A 16725-nucleotide genomic window follows, 5' to 3' on the forward strand; every position below is an offset into this window, starting at 1 on the left:
AGAATGATGGTTGTGCAGTAGTATTTCTAATGGTGAATTGTGTTTAAATAATTATAACATTTTTCGTATAGATCGTGATGTTGAACTTACAGCTAAATATCGTGGTGGTGGAGTGTTAATAACAGTAAAAAAAGATTTGGATTCTTACGTTGTTCTAAGGGGTCAGTCGGTTGAAAGTATATTTCTACACTTAAAATATAATGACTTAGATCTGATTGTTGGGGGAGTGTATATTCCACCTGCTTCTGCCTTAAATATTTACGAGGACTTTTGTTCTGATTTAGAATCAATTTTTGAACGGTTTCCCGAATCTTCATATATTATCGCTGGTAATTTCAATTTGCCAAATTTTATTAAGGACGGTAACGAAATTTATCAATCATCTGTATCGCAGGAGTTACATAATGTTGTTAGCAAGACTTGCTCATTTTTAAATCTAAAACAAGTAAATACACATTCCTAATAGTAGAAATGTATTTCTAAGCCTTATTTTTTCAAACATTAGCAATATTGAAATTTCTTCCACCTTAGATCCTATTTTTCCCGAAAGTAGTCATCATGTTCCTTGCTCTTGGAGTATTTTTTCTGTTAATATGCCGTCAATACGTTCGGAAAGTCGTATTTATGATTTTGCTAATGGAAATTATACGCTTTTAAATGACTTTTATGCTTCCATATGTTGGGATTCTTATTTGGTGGGAAGGATTTAGATGAAATGGTTGCACTTTTCTATGATATAATATTTGCTGGCTTTGAGAAATGCATTCCATACAAAATTGTTAAACATAATGTGCGCAATCACCCTGTATGGTATAACAAAGAACTTAAAGATCTTTATTGGAAGAAAAAATTTGCACATTTAAGTTATAAAAGATATGTTAGACTCGATGATTATTTATTTTTTAAATCTTTGAGATCTAGATGTAATGTTTTAAGTGCTAAACTATACGCTTCGTATGTCACAAGGGTTAATGCGTCCATTTTAAATGATCCAAAGTTTTTTTTGGAAATTCATTCGAGATAAAAAGAAAAGTGATGCTAGTATACCTTCTAAAATGATACTTGATCAGCACTCTGGAAACGGTGGAGATGAGATAGTTAACCTTTTTGCACAGTATTTTTCCTCTGTTTACGAAGTTGATAAGTAATCAAAGGAATTTTCTTTGTAATATAGATCCATCACATCAAGTCAATGATATCGGCTTGAATGTTACTGTTTCAGATATTTTTAATTTTGTATGCAACTTAAAGTCGTCATGTAATCCTGGTCCCGATGGGGTTCCAAGCGTAGTTTTAAAGAACTGTATCTACTCTATTTGTTCACCTTTATTGATATTATTTAAAACATCATGAGACAAAGGTATTTTTCTTAAACTATGGAAGAATAGTTACATCATTCCTATTTTTAAATCGGGCCAACATGATAAAATTGAAAACTACAGGGGCGTATGTAATCGGTCCGCAATTCCTAAATTGCTGGATTCACTAGTTTCAAGTCAACTTCAATGGGCATCGTCGCAGATCATTTCTTGTCAACAGCATGGTTTTTATCCTAAGAGATCCGGAATGTCTAATTTGGTAGAATATCAGTCATTTCTAAACGATGCATTATCTAACCGTATTCAGGTACATACTATTTATACTGACTTTGCGAAGGCATTTGATCGTGTCAATCATCGGTTACTGATTATAAAACTTCAAAAACTGGGTTTTAAAGATTTGACAGTGAAGTGGTTATCTTCATTTCTTTATGATAGATGGCAACAGGTTCGTATTAATAATTTTGCTTCAGATTCATTGTGGGCCAGTTCTTTTTACACTATTTATTAATGATTTGACATGGTGTTTTCAATACTGCAATTATTTGTTGTATGCGGATGACTTGAAATTATTTGCAATGATACGTTCTGTTCAAGATTCGAAACAGCTGCAGCTGGATGTGGATAAATAGTATAGTTGGTGTGATGGGAACTGGCTTCCTTTAAATATTAAGAATATACAGTCACACATGAATTTCGATTATTATATGGGCAATGATTTAATATCTCGTGTTTCGGAAATTAATAATTTGGGAGTCATTTTCGATACAGCCCTTTCATTTAAGAATAATTATTCACATATTGTCAACAAAGCAATGAGTATGTGGGGTCTGCCGTAATTGTAAGGAATTGTCTTGTTTGTCTTTAAAAGCACTTTATTTTGCCTTAGTGCGATCGCACTTTGATTACTGTTCTCAGATTTGGAACCCTATTTACAAAGTGGACATCGACTATTTAGAGAAAATTAAAAAAAAAATTCCTCCGCACCTTGGAATTTAAAGTTGAACATACTCATGTCAAGGGTGAATACGGGTGGGTCATGGTTACTTTTGATATCCAGTCGCTTGGCTCTCGTAGGAAAATTTCTGATGCCTGTTTTATACATGGCATAATTAACCTTCAAACTACCTATTTTTTCCCGTTATTTCTGGTTTAACGAGAGTGGTATTTTTAGTAGCTTCGATTAAGGCCTTTTGCTATGCATTCAAAAAATATCAGTTGTATAGGTGTAACAGTTTGTTACAAAAAAAAAATTAGTCTCTTGGGGTCCGCATGGACCCCACCTGGTTCTTTATGTTGTCATTTTTTTGTCTATATTTTGGAGATTTTATTGCACCTGCAGGTCTTATTCTGAGAATTTAGTCTTACAAAAACCATTGTTTTATTCTTTACTAGTTTATAGGCGGCGTTGCAGTTTTGATACAGACTTGCAGGTGTCAGTATCGGTGTCAGTCTGACAATGTAATCACTGTAAAAAATTAAATTTTGTTTTATCAATGGTACGTTATCAAAATCGATATCAGTACAATCCCCCGGACGCTGTTTCGTCTATATAAGTAGCAGGGACAGAAATCAAGAAATTTTTGCATTTCCTGCAAAAGATTTGTTTGCCGAGATCATTCTACTCGTACCGTTGAATGTCAGGAATGCTGGAACAAAAAACTCTAACGAAAAATGCTTATTTAATATTGTTATGTAATTTTTTTAACTTGGTTGTGTTTAAAATTAATAAACAATTTGGATTCGCCAAAAATGTTTTATTAATTCTTTAATTTTGGCTAAATAAGGCCAGGGGGTCCAAACGGACCCCACCCGAAACGATGTGTAATTTTTCCCACCCGGTAGTTTGAAGGTTAACGGACTTATAGACTGTCCGAATTTGTTAACTAAGCTTTCGTTCTGTGTGCCTGCAGTGAGTAGTCGAGTGACAAGAAGCAAGACCATTTTCAGAATTGCGACAACAACAACAAATTTTGGTCAAAACCACCCTCTAACTAGAATGATGAATTCTATTAATAAAATTTCTAGCCATAGTCAAATATTAATCTTTGATTCGAAAAGATTAAAGTTTAAAAGTGTTGTTAGAAATTATTTTGGTTTGTAGTGGCTTTTTATATATAATTTTAATTTTTAGTTACATTAGATTAAGTTACGTTGCAGTAGTTCCACCAAGGAATTTAAGTTATTTTTATTTTTATTTAATTAATGTATAATTTTCTGTGAATTTTTGGTATAATTTTAACTTTGTAAAATTAAGGTTTTCGTTAATAAATAAATAAATAAATAAATATATATATAAATGAGTGAACAAAAACCGCTAACCCAAAAATATACTTCCGAAAAATATAAATGAAATAAAACAAGGGAAGGACACCTGTTCTTCGGTTATTAAAATTTAAAAATAAATATGCTGACACGTTGAGTATCCACTATTGTACCAACATTTTCATGTAGTTCCAACGTTACTAGTTTCTAGCAAGTCGATTTAAATTTTGTGTAGTATAGTCGTGGAAATACCCCTAGTCAAAAACACTAAAAATGTAACATTTTTTAGTAACTTTTCGTAGATGATTTCTTATATGTTACGAATATGTTGCTGTGGATAAATCTAAATTTCAAATTAGCAACTAAAAAAAAAAGTCATTAAGAGAAAATTTTTGTAAATAGAATTTTTAAGTTGGGAGACTCATTAATTAGTAGCGTACGTCCTCTGTTTCCAATTTTTATATTTCGTACAACAAGTTTATTTTGAATGAATACAGTACACCATCAAAAACTATTATATTCTGCTATTATGTTAAAGCCATCAACTTTTTGGACTTTTCTTTTTTATAAACTGGAACATTTAATTACTTAATTAATTGAACTTCATTAAAAAACGAAAGAAACGGAAGCTTTAATGAGAAAAAGTTTCAAGTTATAACATATCGACATCTAAATCTTCAAGGCTACTGTTATCAACCTCACTTTTAGTCTCACTATCATCCGAAGTATTAACATTAATAATAATAGGTTCATTCTGTTCTGAAATATCTAAATGCTTTTCATTTTCCAGAGCTGGTTCTTGGAATGATCTTATCATAATTTCTTTTAACTTCCGACCCTGCCATTTCAATTGCGTTGAAATCTCAGTGCCAAGGTGGCAGCCTCAACACCCCATGCCTATGATGTTGGGCGCATAAATCTAAATGATAACGTTTTTGAAGTTTGTTTGCCAATATTCCCCAGATTGGTCTTTCATGGCCTTGGGTGGATCATCAATCCCATTTATGCTATCAGTTTTGTTTTTGTCTAACTTTTTCGAGGAATTTCTTCCTACAAAGGAAGTAAAGGTTTATTACAATATATGGATACCTATGAAGACTAAATTTACACCTCAAGTCTACTATGATAACTTGCGTTATCTATCACAATAAGAGAAGCTCCCCGCAAACTTGGTATCAATTGTCCTTTGAACCATTTTTCAAAATTTTCCTAGTTCATGTTATCATCATAGTCTCCAGATTTGCTATTAGCTTTAAAAGTTTAAGAGGCTCCTTCAATAAAACCGTTTTTAATTCCAGCGTGAACCACAATTTATCTGCACCCTTCTCCAGTTTTTATAATAGCTGTGTTTACTGAACCGTCTTGCCAAGTTTTTTTGCATATGCTACCCTTACTAAATACCCACGTTTCACCAAGAAAAAAAGGTTCACATAAATTTTTTCCTTTGTGTTGGTGGTATATACGTAACACCTTGCTAGGGTTTTTGGGATCTTTTTGTGAACTACCCTGACTGTGATTACGTCCTGACTACAAAGGTTTTGTAAACACAATGTCAGTTTCGACCGTTTTGGCAAAATCGCGCTTGCAATGTAATGGAAAAAAGTAACTAGATTTCAAATTACCCGCGTAAGAGGTACTTTCTACGTCATCAACATGTCTCTTCAAGGTCATGATATACCCTAACCTAATCACTATAAAAGGATCTTGGAAACAACCATTTTATAGATAATCTCCCGGTATGACATTAAATTTATAGAACTCACTTTTGTCTTTATGTAACTAATTCTAGACAACATATTTTTCTTGTATTCAAAGTCACTAAAACTTGGACTTTTTTGTAGCTTGTAGACAGATCTTTCCGAAATTTTCAACATTTCTGCGGCCAGTTATGTCTTCCTTTTTTTCTTAAATTCCAAACCATCTTGGTTTCTATCAAGATAGTCTAAAATATTTAAATTTATTTGTTTTACTTGGTCGTTAAATCACTTAATTTTTGACTGGGACAAACGACAAAATTTCAAATTTGACATAAGGCTCTACGTGCTACTCAAAATTTAGTAATTTTTTGTCTCACACAAAGTGCATAAGATAGAAAGACAAAAAGTTTGACTTGCGGTAATTCCAGGACTTTAGCAGCAATTTGCTACAAACTAAGGAAGAGTATGTAAGAAAAAAATACGAGCACAGGTTTGTACGTCCTCGGTGTACGCTAGGAAAATATTTTCCTTCCGGTGAACTACTAACTTCGTGATTTCTCCACGACTAGAATATGAAAAGATACTCGTAGATCTCCCGCTTCCACCTGTCTATCCATTTTATTAAACAAGTAATCATGTATGCGTGTCCTTACGCACAACGTGCGTAAGAAAAGCCTATCGCACAGTTAGGGATTTTCCGATTTAATTTAGAAGGCTACCACGGTCGGAGTCAATAGGGAGTCAGTGCCACTTTGTACCGGGTGTAAGGGCAAAATCACCAAAAAGTGTCAAATATAGTGACTTTCATGTGGTAAAGTTGTCCCTCTATATGCGGCGGATATATTAACAGTAAATTTCTATTCAAATCAAACAAAATGTAAAGTTTGTCCAGAATTATAAGAATTTTATGGACTCCCAACGTTAATTCGTTTTACAGCCCAGGCATCAATTCTATTGTACAGGTAAAGAGCCTGTCAGGGGAAAGCCGATGCTTACTGTACCTGAGTTCGTCCCGCTCTTCAGCTGTACAATAAAATTGACAACAGGGCTATAAAACGAATTAACTTTGGGAGTCCATAAAATTCTTATAATTCTAGACAAACTTTACGAAGACTGATTAACCAAAGCAGCTGACAAATACACAAAACACAAATGTCAATTGGGCTGTTGCCAACCTTTGGTTACAAATTCGTGCCCCTTCGGCGGTGGCGACATCTACTTTAGCTTTGCGTGGAATACCCTATAGATAATCGTATAGCTCCTAGAAATACATAGTATCGTCATCTATTGTTGTATGAGTAGAGCAAATGCAGTTGGTAACGCAAAAATTTCCCTGGTTTCGAACCAAATTTTGTCAACAGTGTGTTGACAGCACATAAACCGTTGTTGTCACGTGGTCGTGACGTGTACGTTATTGTTGTTTAAAGTTAATTAACATAACTAATAATAAATTATTAAATAAGATTTTATTGATTAAAGTTTATAATTTATTAATATTTATCTAATCAAAATTTGTGTATAAACGTCAAACTTTACACCAAACATAAAACCATTTTAAATTTTGAGGTCTGTCAAATGGTGCCAGTAATTTTTGTTTTTTTAGATTTACGCCAGATTTGTTCCACGGTGGCGATACTATGTGTTTTCTAGGGGCTATATACCCGATACATGATCGTTTTCCGGGTTGGGACCGTGTTAATTGAGTTTTTGGCTTCTGGTATGGTTGGCATACTGAGTTACTGTGCTCTTTTGCCTTATCCTAATTTCTTAACCCTGCTCCTGAAGATGCCACTTACGAAAGCGTGCGAAACGTTGAGCCCAAAAACTCAATTAACACGGTTCCAACTCGGAAAACGATAATGTATTTTTTTCACTAGCAGCCATGAAGCATGCAAATGTCGACTCATTTAGAGGTATCAAATTCAACTTTTGCGACCACGGGTTCAAAAAGAAGATTGAGGTTATGTACGCAATACTTGATGTGATTATTTCTTAAAAAATGAACACATGTATGCTACTAACATTACTTGAGTATACGCATGGTAGTAGACGGTAGAAAATAAAATGATTAATTCAGCGACAAGTGTAAACGGTTTTCTTTGTGTTGAAGATTTAGATCAAGTTTGATTAGAAATTAAAACAATCATGTTGCGTCAAAAAATTGAACGTTTATTTTTTCAATTTATTGTCTTATGGTTTCTACTAGTGAAAAAAATAGTATATTAACCACGGTTGCAAAACCACTTCTAGACCTCGCGCTTCAGAGCACTCGACGCTGCGCGTCTCGGGTTCTAATTTGCGCTCGGTCTAGAATGCTTGGCCTTGCAACCTTGGCCAATAATATACTATTTCGATTTATTCAATTTAGGTTGGTAGTGAAAATGACAAGACTGACAGGTAAATACAAAATTGTGGATATTGTTAGCGTTGCTGTTAGTAAAAGAGGAATAAATAATCAAAGAATTTTAAAAGGAGAAAACGAAGAAGGTAACATTAACTACAAAAAACATCTGTATTTCTTTCTTTTTACGGATTATACACTGACCGACAAAAAAACCGGCCAGCCTGAAAAATTTCGCAAAACCACTTTAAAAACTATTAATGTAACTAGTGGTCCTTATTTTCTTAAAGAACCATTTACTATTGACAGGTGATGTACAAATTAGCAAAAAAAAAGAAGACAAATAAACGCAGAATTAAATTTAATTTAACAAAATAACAGAAACAGAACAAGTAATATATTTTCTTAATCAAAACAATAAAGGAGGCTGTTGTTGTAAACAGTGTTTTTCATCATTTGATTATAAGTTTGACAGTTAATACACGTTTTCACGCGAAAACAATGCCGCGTCTCTCAAATTCTCGCTCTGTTTCTGTTATTTTGTTAAATTAAACTTAATTCTGCGTTTATTTGACTTATTTTTTTTGCTAACACTATAAGAGCCAAACGTAGCGACTGCTCCTAAGTACCTGATGTACATATATGTATAATGTGTGTATTCCAAATATAATGTTAAAAAAAGATCGAAGGGAAAGGGTGTGAACTGTTTTGTTTTGTTCAGACCATTTGTCCACCTTTCAAGTTTCATATGTGCTACATCAAAGCTATGCAAGTTGCTCCAACTTTTGCATCGCACAAAAGAGAGCATTTGCGGCGAGTTCCCGACGTAGAAACGAAACGAGAAATTAACACATTGCTCCTCTTATTATAATGGCTAAAATGGTAGTTAGAACTGAAAGTTTAAATGCAGATTAGGTATTTTTTGTGCAATAACTTAAACATTATTTGCAGTTTTTTTGTTATATCTATTTATGAAGAAAGTGAAACAGTTTGTAAAACAAAGACACATAAAAAATAAAATTATTGACCTAGGAGAAAGTGGATTTATGAGGAAAGACTATTTAGAAGCACTGTGATAATGTAAAATTGTGCTTTTAAGAAAATTTCTTTGTTCATGTCTAACCGCTATAACCAAAGTGATTTAATGTCATGCAACTGTGGCGCTCTTAGAACTATCAAATTCTTAATAACTAACCCGACGATAAGAAAAACAGTCTAAGTAGCCGTAATAAAACTAAGATGGTGTAACTGGCATGTAAGATACAAGAAAATAACTTTAAACTTTACATGCGATTTTTAGGGCAACTGTGTCTATAATGTTAAGAACTTTGCACTGAAGAATGTCCAAAAAAACTGCTGTTATTACGACACCACCGTACGTTGGTTAGTATTGCAAATACGAAATAATGTTGCACGTTTTATTGTTTCCTTTCATATTATGTTCAAAATTCACCTGAGAAATCAGTACACGTAAAAGATTTAATTAATACACGTTAAATGTAAATATTAGTTAAGGGAATATCTGAAAGTTTACTTTTCAAGTTACGTTTAAACTGAATTGCTCTTTCAAAGTCATGGATGTTTTGAGGTGCTAGATTAATTACATCGTTTACAAATTATTACATTATATTGGTGAAGACTTTATTCAATGATTGTTATTAAATACTAAAATATCGTTCAAATTATAAAACGTCCATAAACCACTAATCCTTTCACTTATACAAAGTATCCCCTGTTGCCAAAATAATAAAGTTATCGACAGTTATGATTTATTAGCTTTGACTAAATCAATAAAGTGTATTTCATACATCACAGAGATGCCATATATCGCAACCCTTAAGTAAATTTGCTACTTCGTCAAAATTTTTCTTTTCCTTCAACAACCCATACACACGCAGACAGAATTTACTTACGGTTCGTCTGGTAATCTCCCACTTGGCCGCCGAAGTGATTGATGAATTTCCCTGGAACAACATTTAAATTTAGTAAAACTCCAGCAGGAAAACAGGAAAAAAATCGCCCTAGTGTGTGGCGCAATTACGCCGACTTTAAACGAGTGAATTCCGCTAAATAAATTAGCACTAGGGTCCAGAATCAAGCTGCGGCCCCGATTTTTTGCGGCTCTTTTACCTGGTAATTAATAACAGTCCGGCCCAGAATTTTCATAAATTAATTTGACGCTTTGTTGTATTTTTTAAGAGACATAGAGGGGGGTCAACGTTTTATTACGGCCTTTGTGTGCTAATCTCGGTCATTTAGTATCGCTGGAAAAATTCTGGGTTTTTGCTAAAAAATTCCATTATATAAAACTCGGTAATGAGAAGAACTTTTCATTAGTCTTGCGTGTTGACATTGCGTGAGCTCTCGGTGCTACTCTAACGCATGCCCTTTGAACTGCATGATTTTTGCTCCACGATTCAATAAATAATCCGCTTAGATAGAGATTAATTTATCACCCGTCTGGGTAAATTTTAACTAGAGAACGCGAACAGTAGCCGAATATCAAATACGCGTTTTTCGGTTTGGGCATATAAAAAGTGTTTAAATTTATTTCGGGGTGAAAGTGGGGTGTTGATAGAAGGTTATACATACAGAGTTTAGCGGAGACTGAATCAATTGTTATATATATAATTCTGTCGACTGTTAATTTGCTCATTTTGACTCTTCATTGAATTTAATTAATTAAAGTTAACCTGATTTAACTGTCTGAGCTGCCAGTGTCACAAAATAGTTGGTCAGTTTTCAGCATTCGGTAAAAGTTAAACGTTATTTAATCTGTAATATATAACAAAATCGGTAACATAAATATTAAAACACAAATTAATAAAAATCAAAATTGTCAAAAATAATTACTCAAAATCCGCTAAAATTAAATAAAAATTCTATGTTTGAGAATTGCTTAGCCAAATATTTCTCTCGGACTGATCCGGATTTAGCAACTGCTTACCCGTAACTGCCCATTTATTAATTTTACTGTCTAATTATATTTTCACGTATTCAAATACATACTGAGCGAGCTACTCATTTCAAGATATGTTCTCCCCGTCTCCAGCTTTTTCACTGTTCATATTTTATCAGCCAATGTGTTATTGAACAGTCAATTTGTATTTTCAAACTGACCGAAACTGTAATATACTACAGCCCCTTTAAATCATAGCCATTTTATTTTGTTCGTGTGTTCCTGTGTTCCATTTTTAACACTTATATCATAAATAACTATTTTGTTCTTCTAAAAGTATAGAAATCCACATTCGTGGCTTCAATATGGTGCCGACGTATCTGTACAGAGATAGAATTTTTAAAACCATAATGTCAAAAATTATTTTAAACAAGGTATTAGAAATTTAGTACGATACAATACGTCGGCTGTAACTCACATTTGTGTCGCAAATATTGCTGCTAATTGATCCAAACCAGTGGGTAGAAACAGCTACTTCCCGGACAAGAGCCCCATCCGATTAAGCATGTCAATACTGACGTCATTCCATTTTTTATGAAAACCGTCAGCCGCTGATGAATTTATAACTCTAAACACTAGATAACTCAATGACGAGCTCTTCACTGCAGTTTTAACCTCCTTTGTTCTCATCAATAACCACATTTCAACGAAAGATTGCAATTTTGACCTCACTTGATCTCACCACTGGCACTGGTGAGTGCTGAAATCAATGGAGGTCAAAACTGCAGTCTACAAATGTTCATTGAGTTGTCTAGCTGTCGCCTTATAATTCTCTAGGGTTAGAAATTGAACAAGATTTGAAATAATTTGGTAGCTTAGGCCGCTTCTGTTAAGTTTTAGGTTATCGTAATTTTGTTTGTAACTGTAATTGCAATTATTGTATTGTATTCCGCAGATACTAGTTACACAGCTACCGGATATATAGATAAACCGGAAAATACATTGACCGGCAAAAACAACCATCCAAAATTATTAATTTAACTAGTGATCGTTATTTTATTAAAGAACCATTCACTGTAGATACATGATGTACAAATTAGCAAAGACAAATAAACGCAGAATTAAATTTAATTTAACAAAATAACAGAAACAGATCAAGTAGGTACGATATTGTCTTAATTAAAACAATAAAAGAGACTGTTTTTGTAAACAGTGTTTTTCGTCATTTGATTATATAAGTTTGGCAGTTAATAAACGTTTTCACGCGAATTGTAGCTTTGTTTCTGTTATTTTGTTAAATTAAGTTTAATTCTGCGTTTATTTGTCTTCTTTTTTTTGTTAACTTGTACATCATATGTCAATGGTGAATCTCTCTTTAATAAAATAACGTTCAATAGTTATATTAATAATTTGTTACAGTTTGCCTTTGCGAAATTTTTCAGGGTGGCCGGTTTTTTATGCCGGTCAGTGTATATTGTTACGTTGTACGGGCGAATAAAATTGGCGTGAGTAAAGCTCAACAATTTATTCCTTACTAACTAGAATTTACACAACTAACTATCACAGCGATTATAAAATAATTCCGACGCAACTTCTTTTGTCTCAACTAGCTGAAGAATCCGTTCCCCAAAGGTGGACAGCACGCGGTTCTTCTCGAAACCCTGCGTCACCGCTTCTAGATTTTTCCAGAATCCCCATTCGCAACTTCCGTTTCCAGGCGTTTCTTTAGCTCTCCGTCGCTCAGTCGCATTGAGAATGAATCATCATTGGCGTAAGACCAGAGAGTTCTCGACGGCCATAGGCGTCGTACCGAGGCGGCGTAAGAGTGTATTTCGTAACAATATTATAGATGTTTTGTATGCCCTGTTTGTCTCCCCCTCTTATGCCACCGACTGCTTTGTAACAAGAAATTTGATTTTGATTGTATCCTCCTTGCTTTGTTTCGTTCCTCAGACATGCAATTTCAGTTCTATCGCAATATTATCAAATAATATGTATTCTTTAAAAAATGTAGTAATATTTTTGAATATTTTACAATTTTTTTACAAAATTAAAAATCTGTCTTCAAAACAAGGGTGTTTATGCGGCAAAAAATCGGGAAATACTCGTTGGATTATTTGAATAATTTTCGGAAAGATGCTTTATTGTAATGTGACAAGAAACAACCCTGGTATTTTTGAAAAAATTCGGCAACAAATGAGAAGAAAATTGAAAGCATACATATATCTTTTCAGCAGTTTTTGTAGATTATGAATCTTTACAGGTAATGAATTAATAAAGAGCATTTTTTTAATTTTCGAAACAAACCGTCTTTCGGAAAATAATCCAAAGACAATCAAATTCTTAAAATAACCCAATGTCTAAAAAACAATCCGTATATTAATAACGACTTTTGAAAAATATTAATCAGGACCAGGACGACTAGGTAACTAAAATTGTTAATAGTATTCGTTGCAGGGAACACTGTGCAACACTATAAATTAAAATAACAGTGATATAACTACGCAGACAAAAGTAATAGAACATGATTTTTCTTTTAAAACTAATAATTCTTTCGAATTCTACCCAAGATTTTTGTGAAGAGGAACAAAACAAACGAGTCTAAAGAATTTTTTGATTTCTCGACGAACGTGATGAGTTAATTCGGGGTTTAATTGGGTTACCGCAAGGACCGGTGCTGGCTCCTCTGTTGTGTTTCACATTCACTGCTGATATTGTTAAAGGACTAAAATCTTCCTTCATAATGACGGGTGGTATATTGGCAATCAATAAATGGCCCAATGGGTGGTTGTTGCTATCAAACACTAAGAAAGGGATCGCAATCGCGGACAATTACACTTTTGGGAGTGAACAACTGGTCAGACCTACCTGCTTTACGAACTTGGGGGTTCTAATAAGTTTTTAAATCTTCCATGAGAAATGCTACTACAGCTCTCCAACTACTTAATGTCTGTGTCAGATCAATTTTAGAATTTGCGATTGGTGTTTCGTCTGCTCTATTATCGAGATATATCAAGCGATTAGAGGCTGTCCAGCGCTGGGTTTCCAGAATATCCTTCGGTATTAAGTGTCCCAAATCTCTAGAAAGATTTACTTTGATGGGTAGTTCTTCGTTGGTGAAAACTCACGAAACTTCCTTACCATTGCACGCGAAAATTTTATTCCAAGAGATTTGCACTTTGGGACTTCGAAGAGTTGTACAATATCCAGGCAAATTTTGGCGACGTCATGATTTCTTTCGCGTTCTTCTACTGTAGATATAATCTTGTTGACTATTTTCTATCTTCCATAACAATATCAGTATTGTCAGTTGGCAGTACCAAATCTAATATTTTTAGATTTTTGTTTTTTATTCAATATTGTTGATTTAGGTTGTTCAGAGAACAAAATTTCGATATATATTGTAATGAAGCGAATTTTCGCGGGCCGGAAACCGTGACGCGTACCGCGAGAGCCGGGGGTAAAGCCGGCCTGAAGCTTCAAAGGATGAAGAAGTGTCGTGGCTGCGTTGTTTTTGAAAAACCGTACAACCGTCACCGGTAAAAGTCTAAACCGTCGTGCACGCCTCGTGGTTCCAAGGTCACCGCCCCCAAATCCAGGAGAAGCCCGTCCTGAAGGAAGTCGCCGCCTCGGAGGAACGACCGTTCCGGACGTTTAATTCTTTTTGATTATTTAATTTTTTGTAGTTAATTAGGACTTAGCCGTAGGATTATATTTTAGCCGTGTATCTGGTGGCAGGGAATAAACTCGATTATTATTTAAAATACTCCTTGCCGTTTTATTTTATTCTCGTGTTTTCGCGGGCGCTCACCACCTGAGATCCGTGTGTCCGGCTTGAGAGCAACCCCGGCGCTCCGGAGTACTTCATCCGTTAACCACGAATTCTGTACGACTTATTCAAGCACATGGCATATTCTTTTACAAATTCTTTCATCACTACTGACGTTATTTTTGCAGACTTTACACGCCATTATTTATTGTTATGAATAATAGTAGTACTTTACCAAAGTCCAAATTAATTTAAATCTTGTGTTGTTAATAGTTAATTTTTTCAGTACATTTAACATGTTCAATATTCTACAGGGACGCTTTTTAATGATGATGACTGCAATCATTTACTTGTTCGTGCTTATTTGCATTCTAATCCGCATCTAGCCAAATTAGAATTCTAACAATCCGTGATTATTGTTTTATTGATGTAATCTTTTGAACATATTTTTGTTCCGTCTAGCTTGTAATGTATGTAATTCAAGCTAGCTATGAGTCATATTTTTCTAATTAAGGTAATTCTGAAAACTGTTAAATGTATGATGATAATTAAAATATGAAAGCATATTCCGTGAAAGTATTTTTGTTTACTCTCTGTCTGAAATCATTGAGTTGTCCACAATGAATAAACTTCGCGTTATTCAAATTTAAGTGCAACGACCAAAATGTAATTTTAATGTAGTTTCACTTTGGCATTTGAGCTCTCATATAGACTAAAAGCGACATCAAAGGTAAGTAGACCGGGAATTAATTAAAATAAACCAGCAAAGTAATTTTGGCAGTGAAAAGCCAGTTTTGCAACCTTGATCCAGGTTAATTTAAACTGCATAAATCAGTAAATGTATTGCAAAGTTTCAAACTCGCTGCCTTGTCATGTAGTTTACCTATTTAGGAAGTTTTATGGAACGTATTGATTAATTTATTATAGCCGCTTTTGCATAATGTTGACTTAATAAAGGTAAACATCACCGTTCCATCGTTGAAATTCAACAGGGATAAAAAAATAGCGCGCCGCATAAAACGATTTGAAATCCATAGCACCATAAAAGTATACGTGTATAAATCCATTCCATACAAAAGCGTTAAGTATAAAATCGTATTACGCCATTTTTTGTAACATAAATCGCCTTTTAAATGCCACGTTACCAGCACCATACGCCGCAAAGCTTTCTAACTTTTTGCCCAAGCCCAAGAAGTCATTCATCTTGCCAAGTTTCACGATGCGACGGGAAACATGATATTCAAGATATAGATTACTCCTTCTGCGTTGAAACTCTGCTTCTGTTATGAAACGGATTACATAATGATTATTTTAATTGCCACAGTTCGCGTGCCCAAACACTTACCTGATTGTGGCTGTAACGCACAATGGCAGTGATATACGACGAAAAAGCACAGCTCAAGGTTGTAATGAAAATTCGAAGTAACATAAAGGAGAAAGCTCCATTTAATACGAAAAAAAGTTATATTTTGCAAATGTTTGTTGTCTAAGGATACAATTATCTCACTCGGTCAAACTATAGACTAAACTTAACGAGCCGTTAACTGAAGAAACAGCCATTAGACTGATTTATTAACTGATGAAATGTAGAGATCAATTAGAATAAATGCAGGCTGCGTGAATTTCGATCCTTTAGCACCTATCAGACGGAATTATTTAATTACTACTCAGGGTAGATAATGACCCCATTTGATTATGTGAACCCACTTAATTAACGCTAAATAATTAACAATACTGTGACGGTTATTAACCACACTTAGTATTGATCTGTCTCGGATGAGCCTACGACTCACGACAACTTTTAAATTGCCAATTAAATTTCTTTGTAAGATATTGATGACTTTCATAAAATTTATTGCCTAACTTTACAAAAAATGGTTAAAAATTAATATCTGAACTTGCTAGAGCGTATGCTGTAAAATTCATAGGAGACAAAGTAAAATTGATGAAAGTATAATGATACAGTTAAACGCATGAGTGATTTTCAGAAAGTGAAAAGTATTTTATGTACAAAGTAAGAGACAAGTTTTTCGCAAGCAAATAAGTGCAAAAACTAGTCTAGATTCGTTGAAACAGGTCTACCCTCGCTCATGAAGTACACTAGTTTACTAATGAAAGGTACCGGTTTTTGGTCACGACTTTACAATTTTCTAAATAGGAAAAGACTGACTTGAATAATTGTGGGGTGATCAGATCATTAAAACATTACTTGCGTTTTGGCGTATTTATTTTGTCGTTGTCGGTTCAGCAGATGAGGGAGTTTGTGAATTTAAAATGAAAAGAAAGGTCGGTAGAAAGCGGCGAAAACAGTTGTGTCTAAAGGGTTCTTGGAAGGTATTTCAAAGGATAAGAATTATTGAGAAGGGTAAAGAAAAGATAGGTTTTACGACATGCATGTGGACGAAGAAAAAGTGTCGGGGTGATACTGGTTGGAA

General features: G+C 34.1%; 1 protein-coding gene across 2 annotated transcripts in view; it reads right to left on the reverse strand.

Annotated features, from left to right (window-relative positions):
- Positions 1-16725, reverse strand: part of LOC135136108 (nephrin) — a 669732-nt gene that overhangs the window by 429898 nt on the left and 223109 nt on the right. For both annotated transcript variants that reach the window (XM_064065236.1, XM_064065237.1), the window contains exon 2: positions 9536-9586. In XM_064065236.1, coding sequence (XP_063921306.1) covers positions 9536-9586 — 51 coding nt within the window. The remainder of the gene's footprint in view (positions 1-9535; positions 9587-16725) is intronic.

This window comes from Zophobas morio, unplaced genomic scaffold (assembly GCF_036711695.1).
Source record: "Zophobas morio isolate AGI-343-1 ecotype UQ-CSIRO unplaced genomic scaffold, CSIRO_AGI_Zmor_V1 ptg000026l, whole genome shotgun sequence".
Classification (NCBI taxonomy): domain Eukaryota; kingdom Metazoa; phylum Arthropoda; class Insecta; order Coleoptera; family Tenebrionidae; genus Zophobas; species Zophobas morio.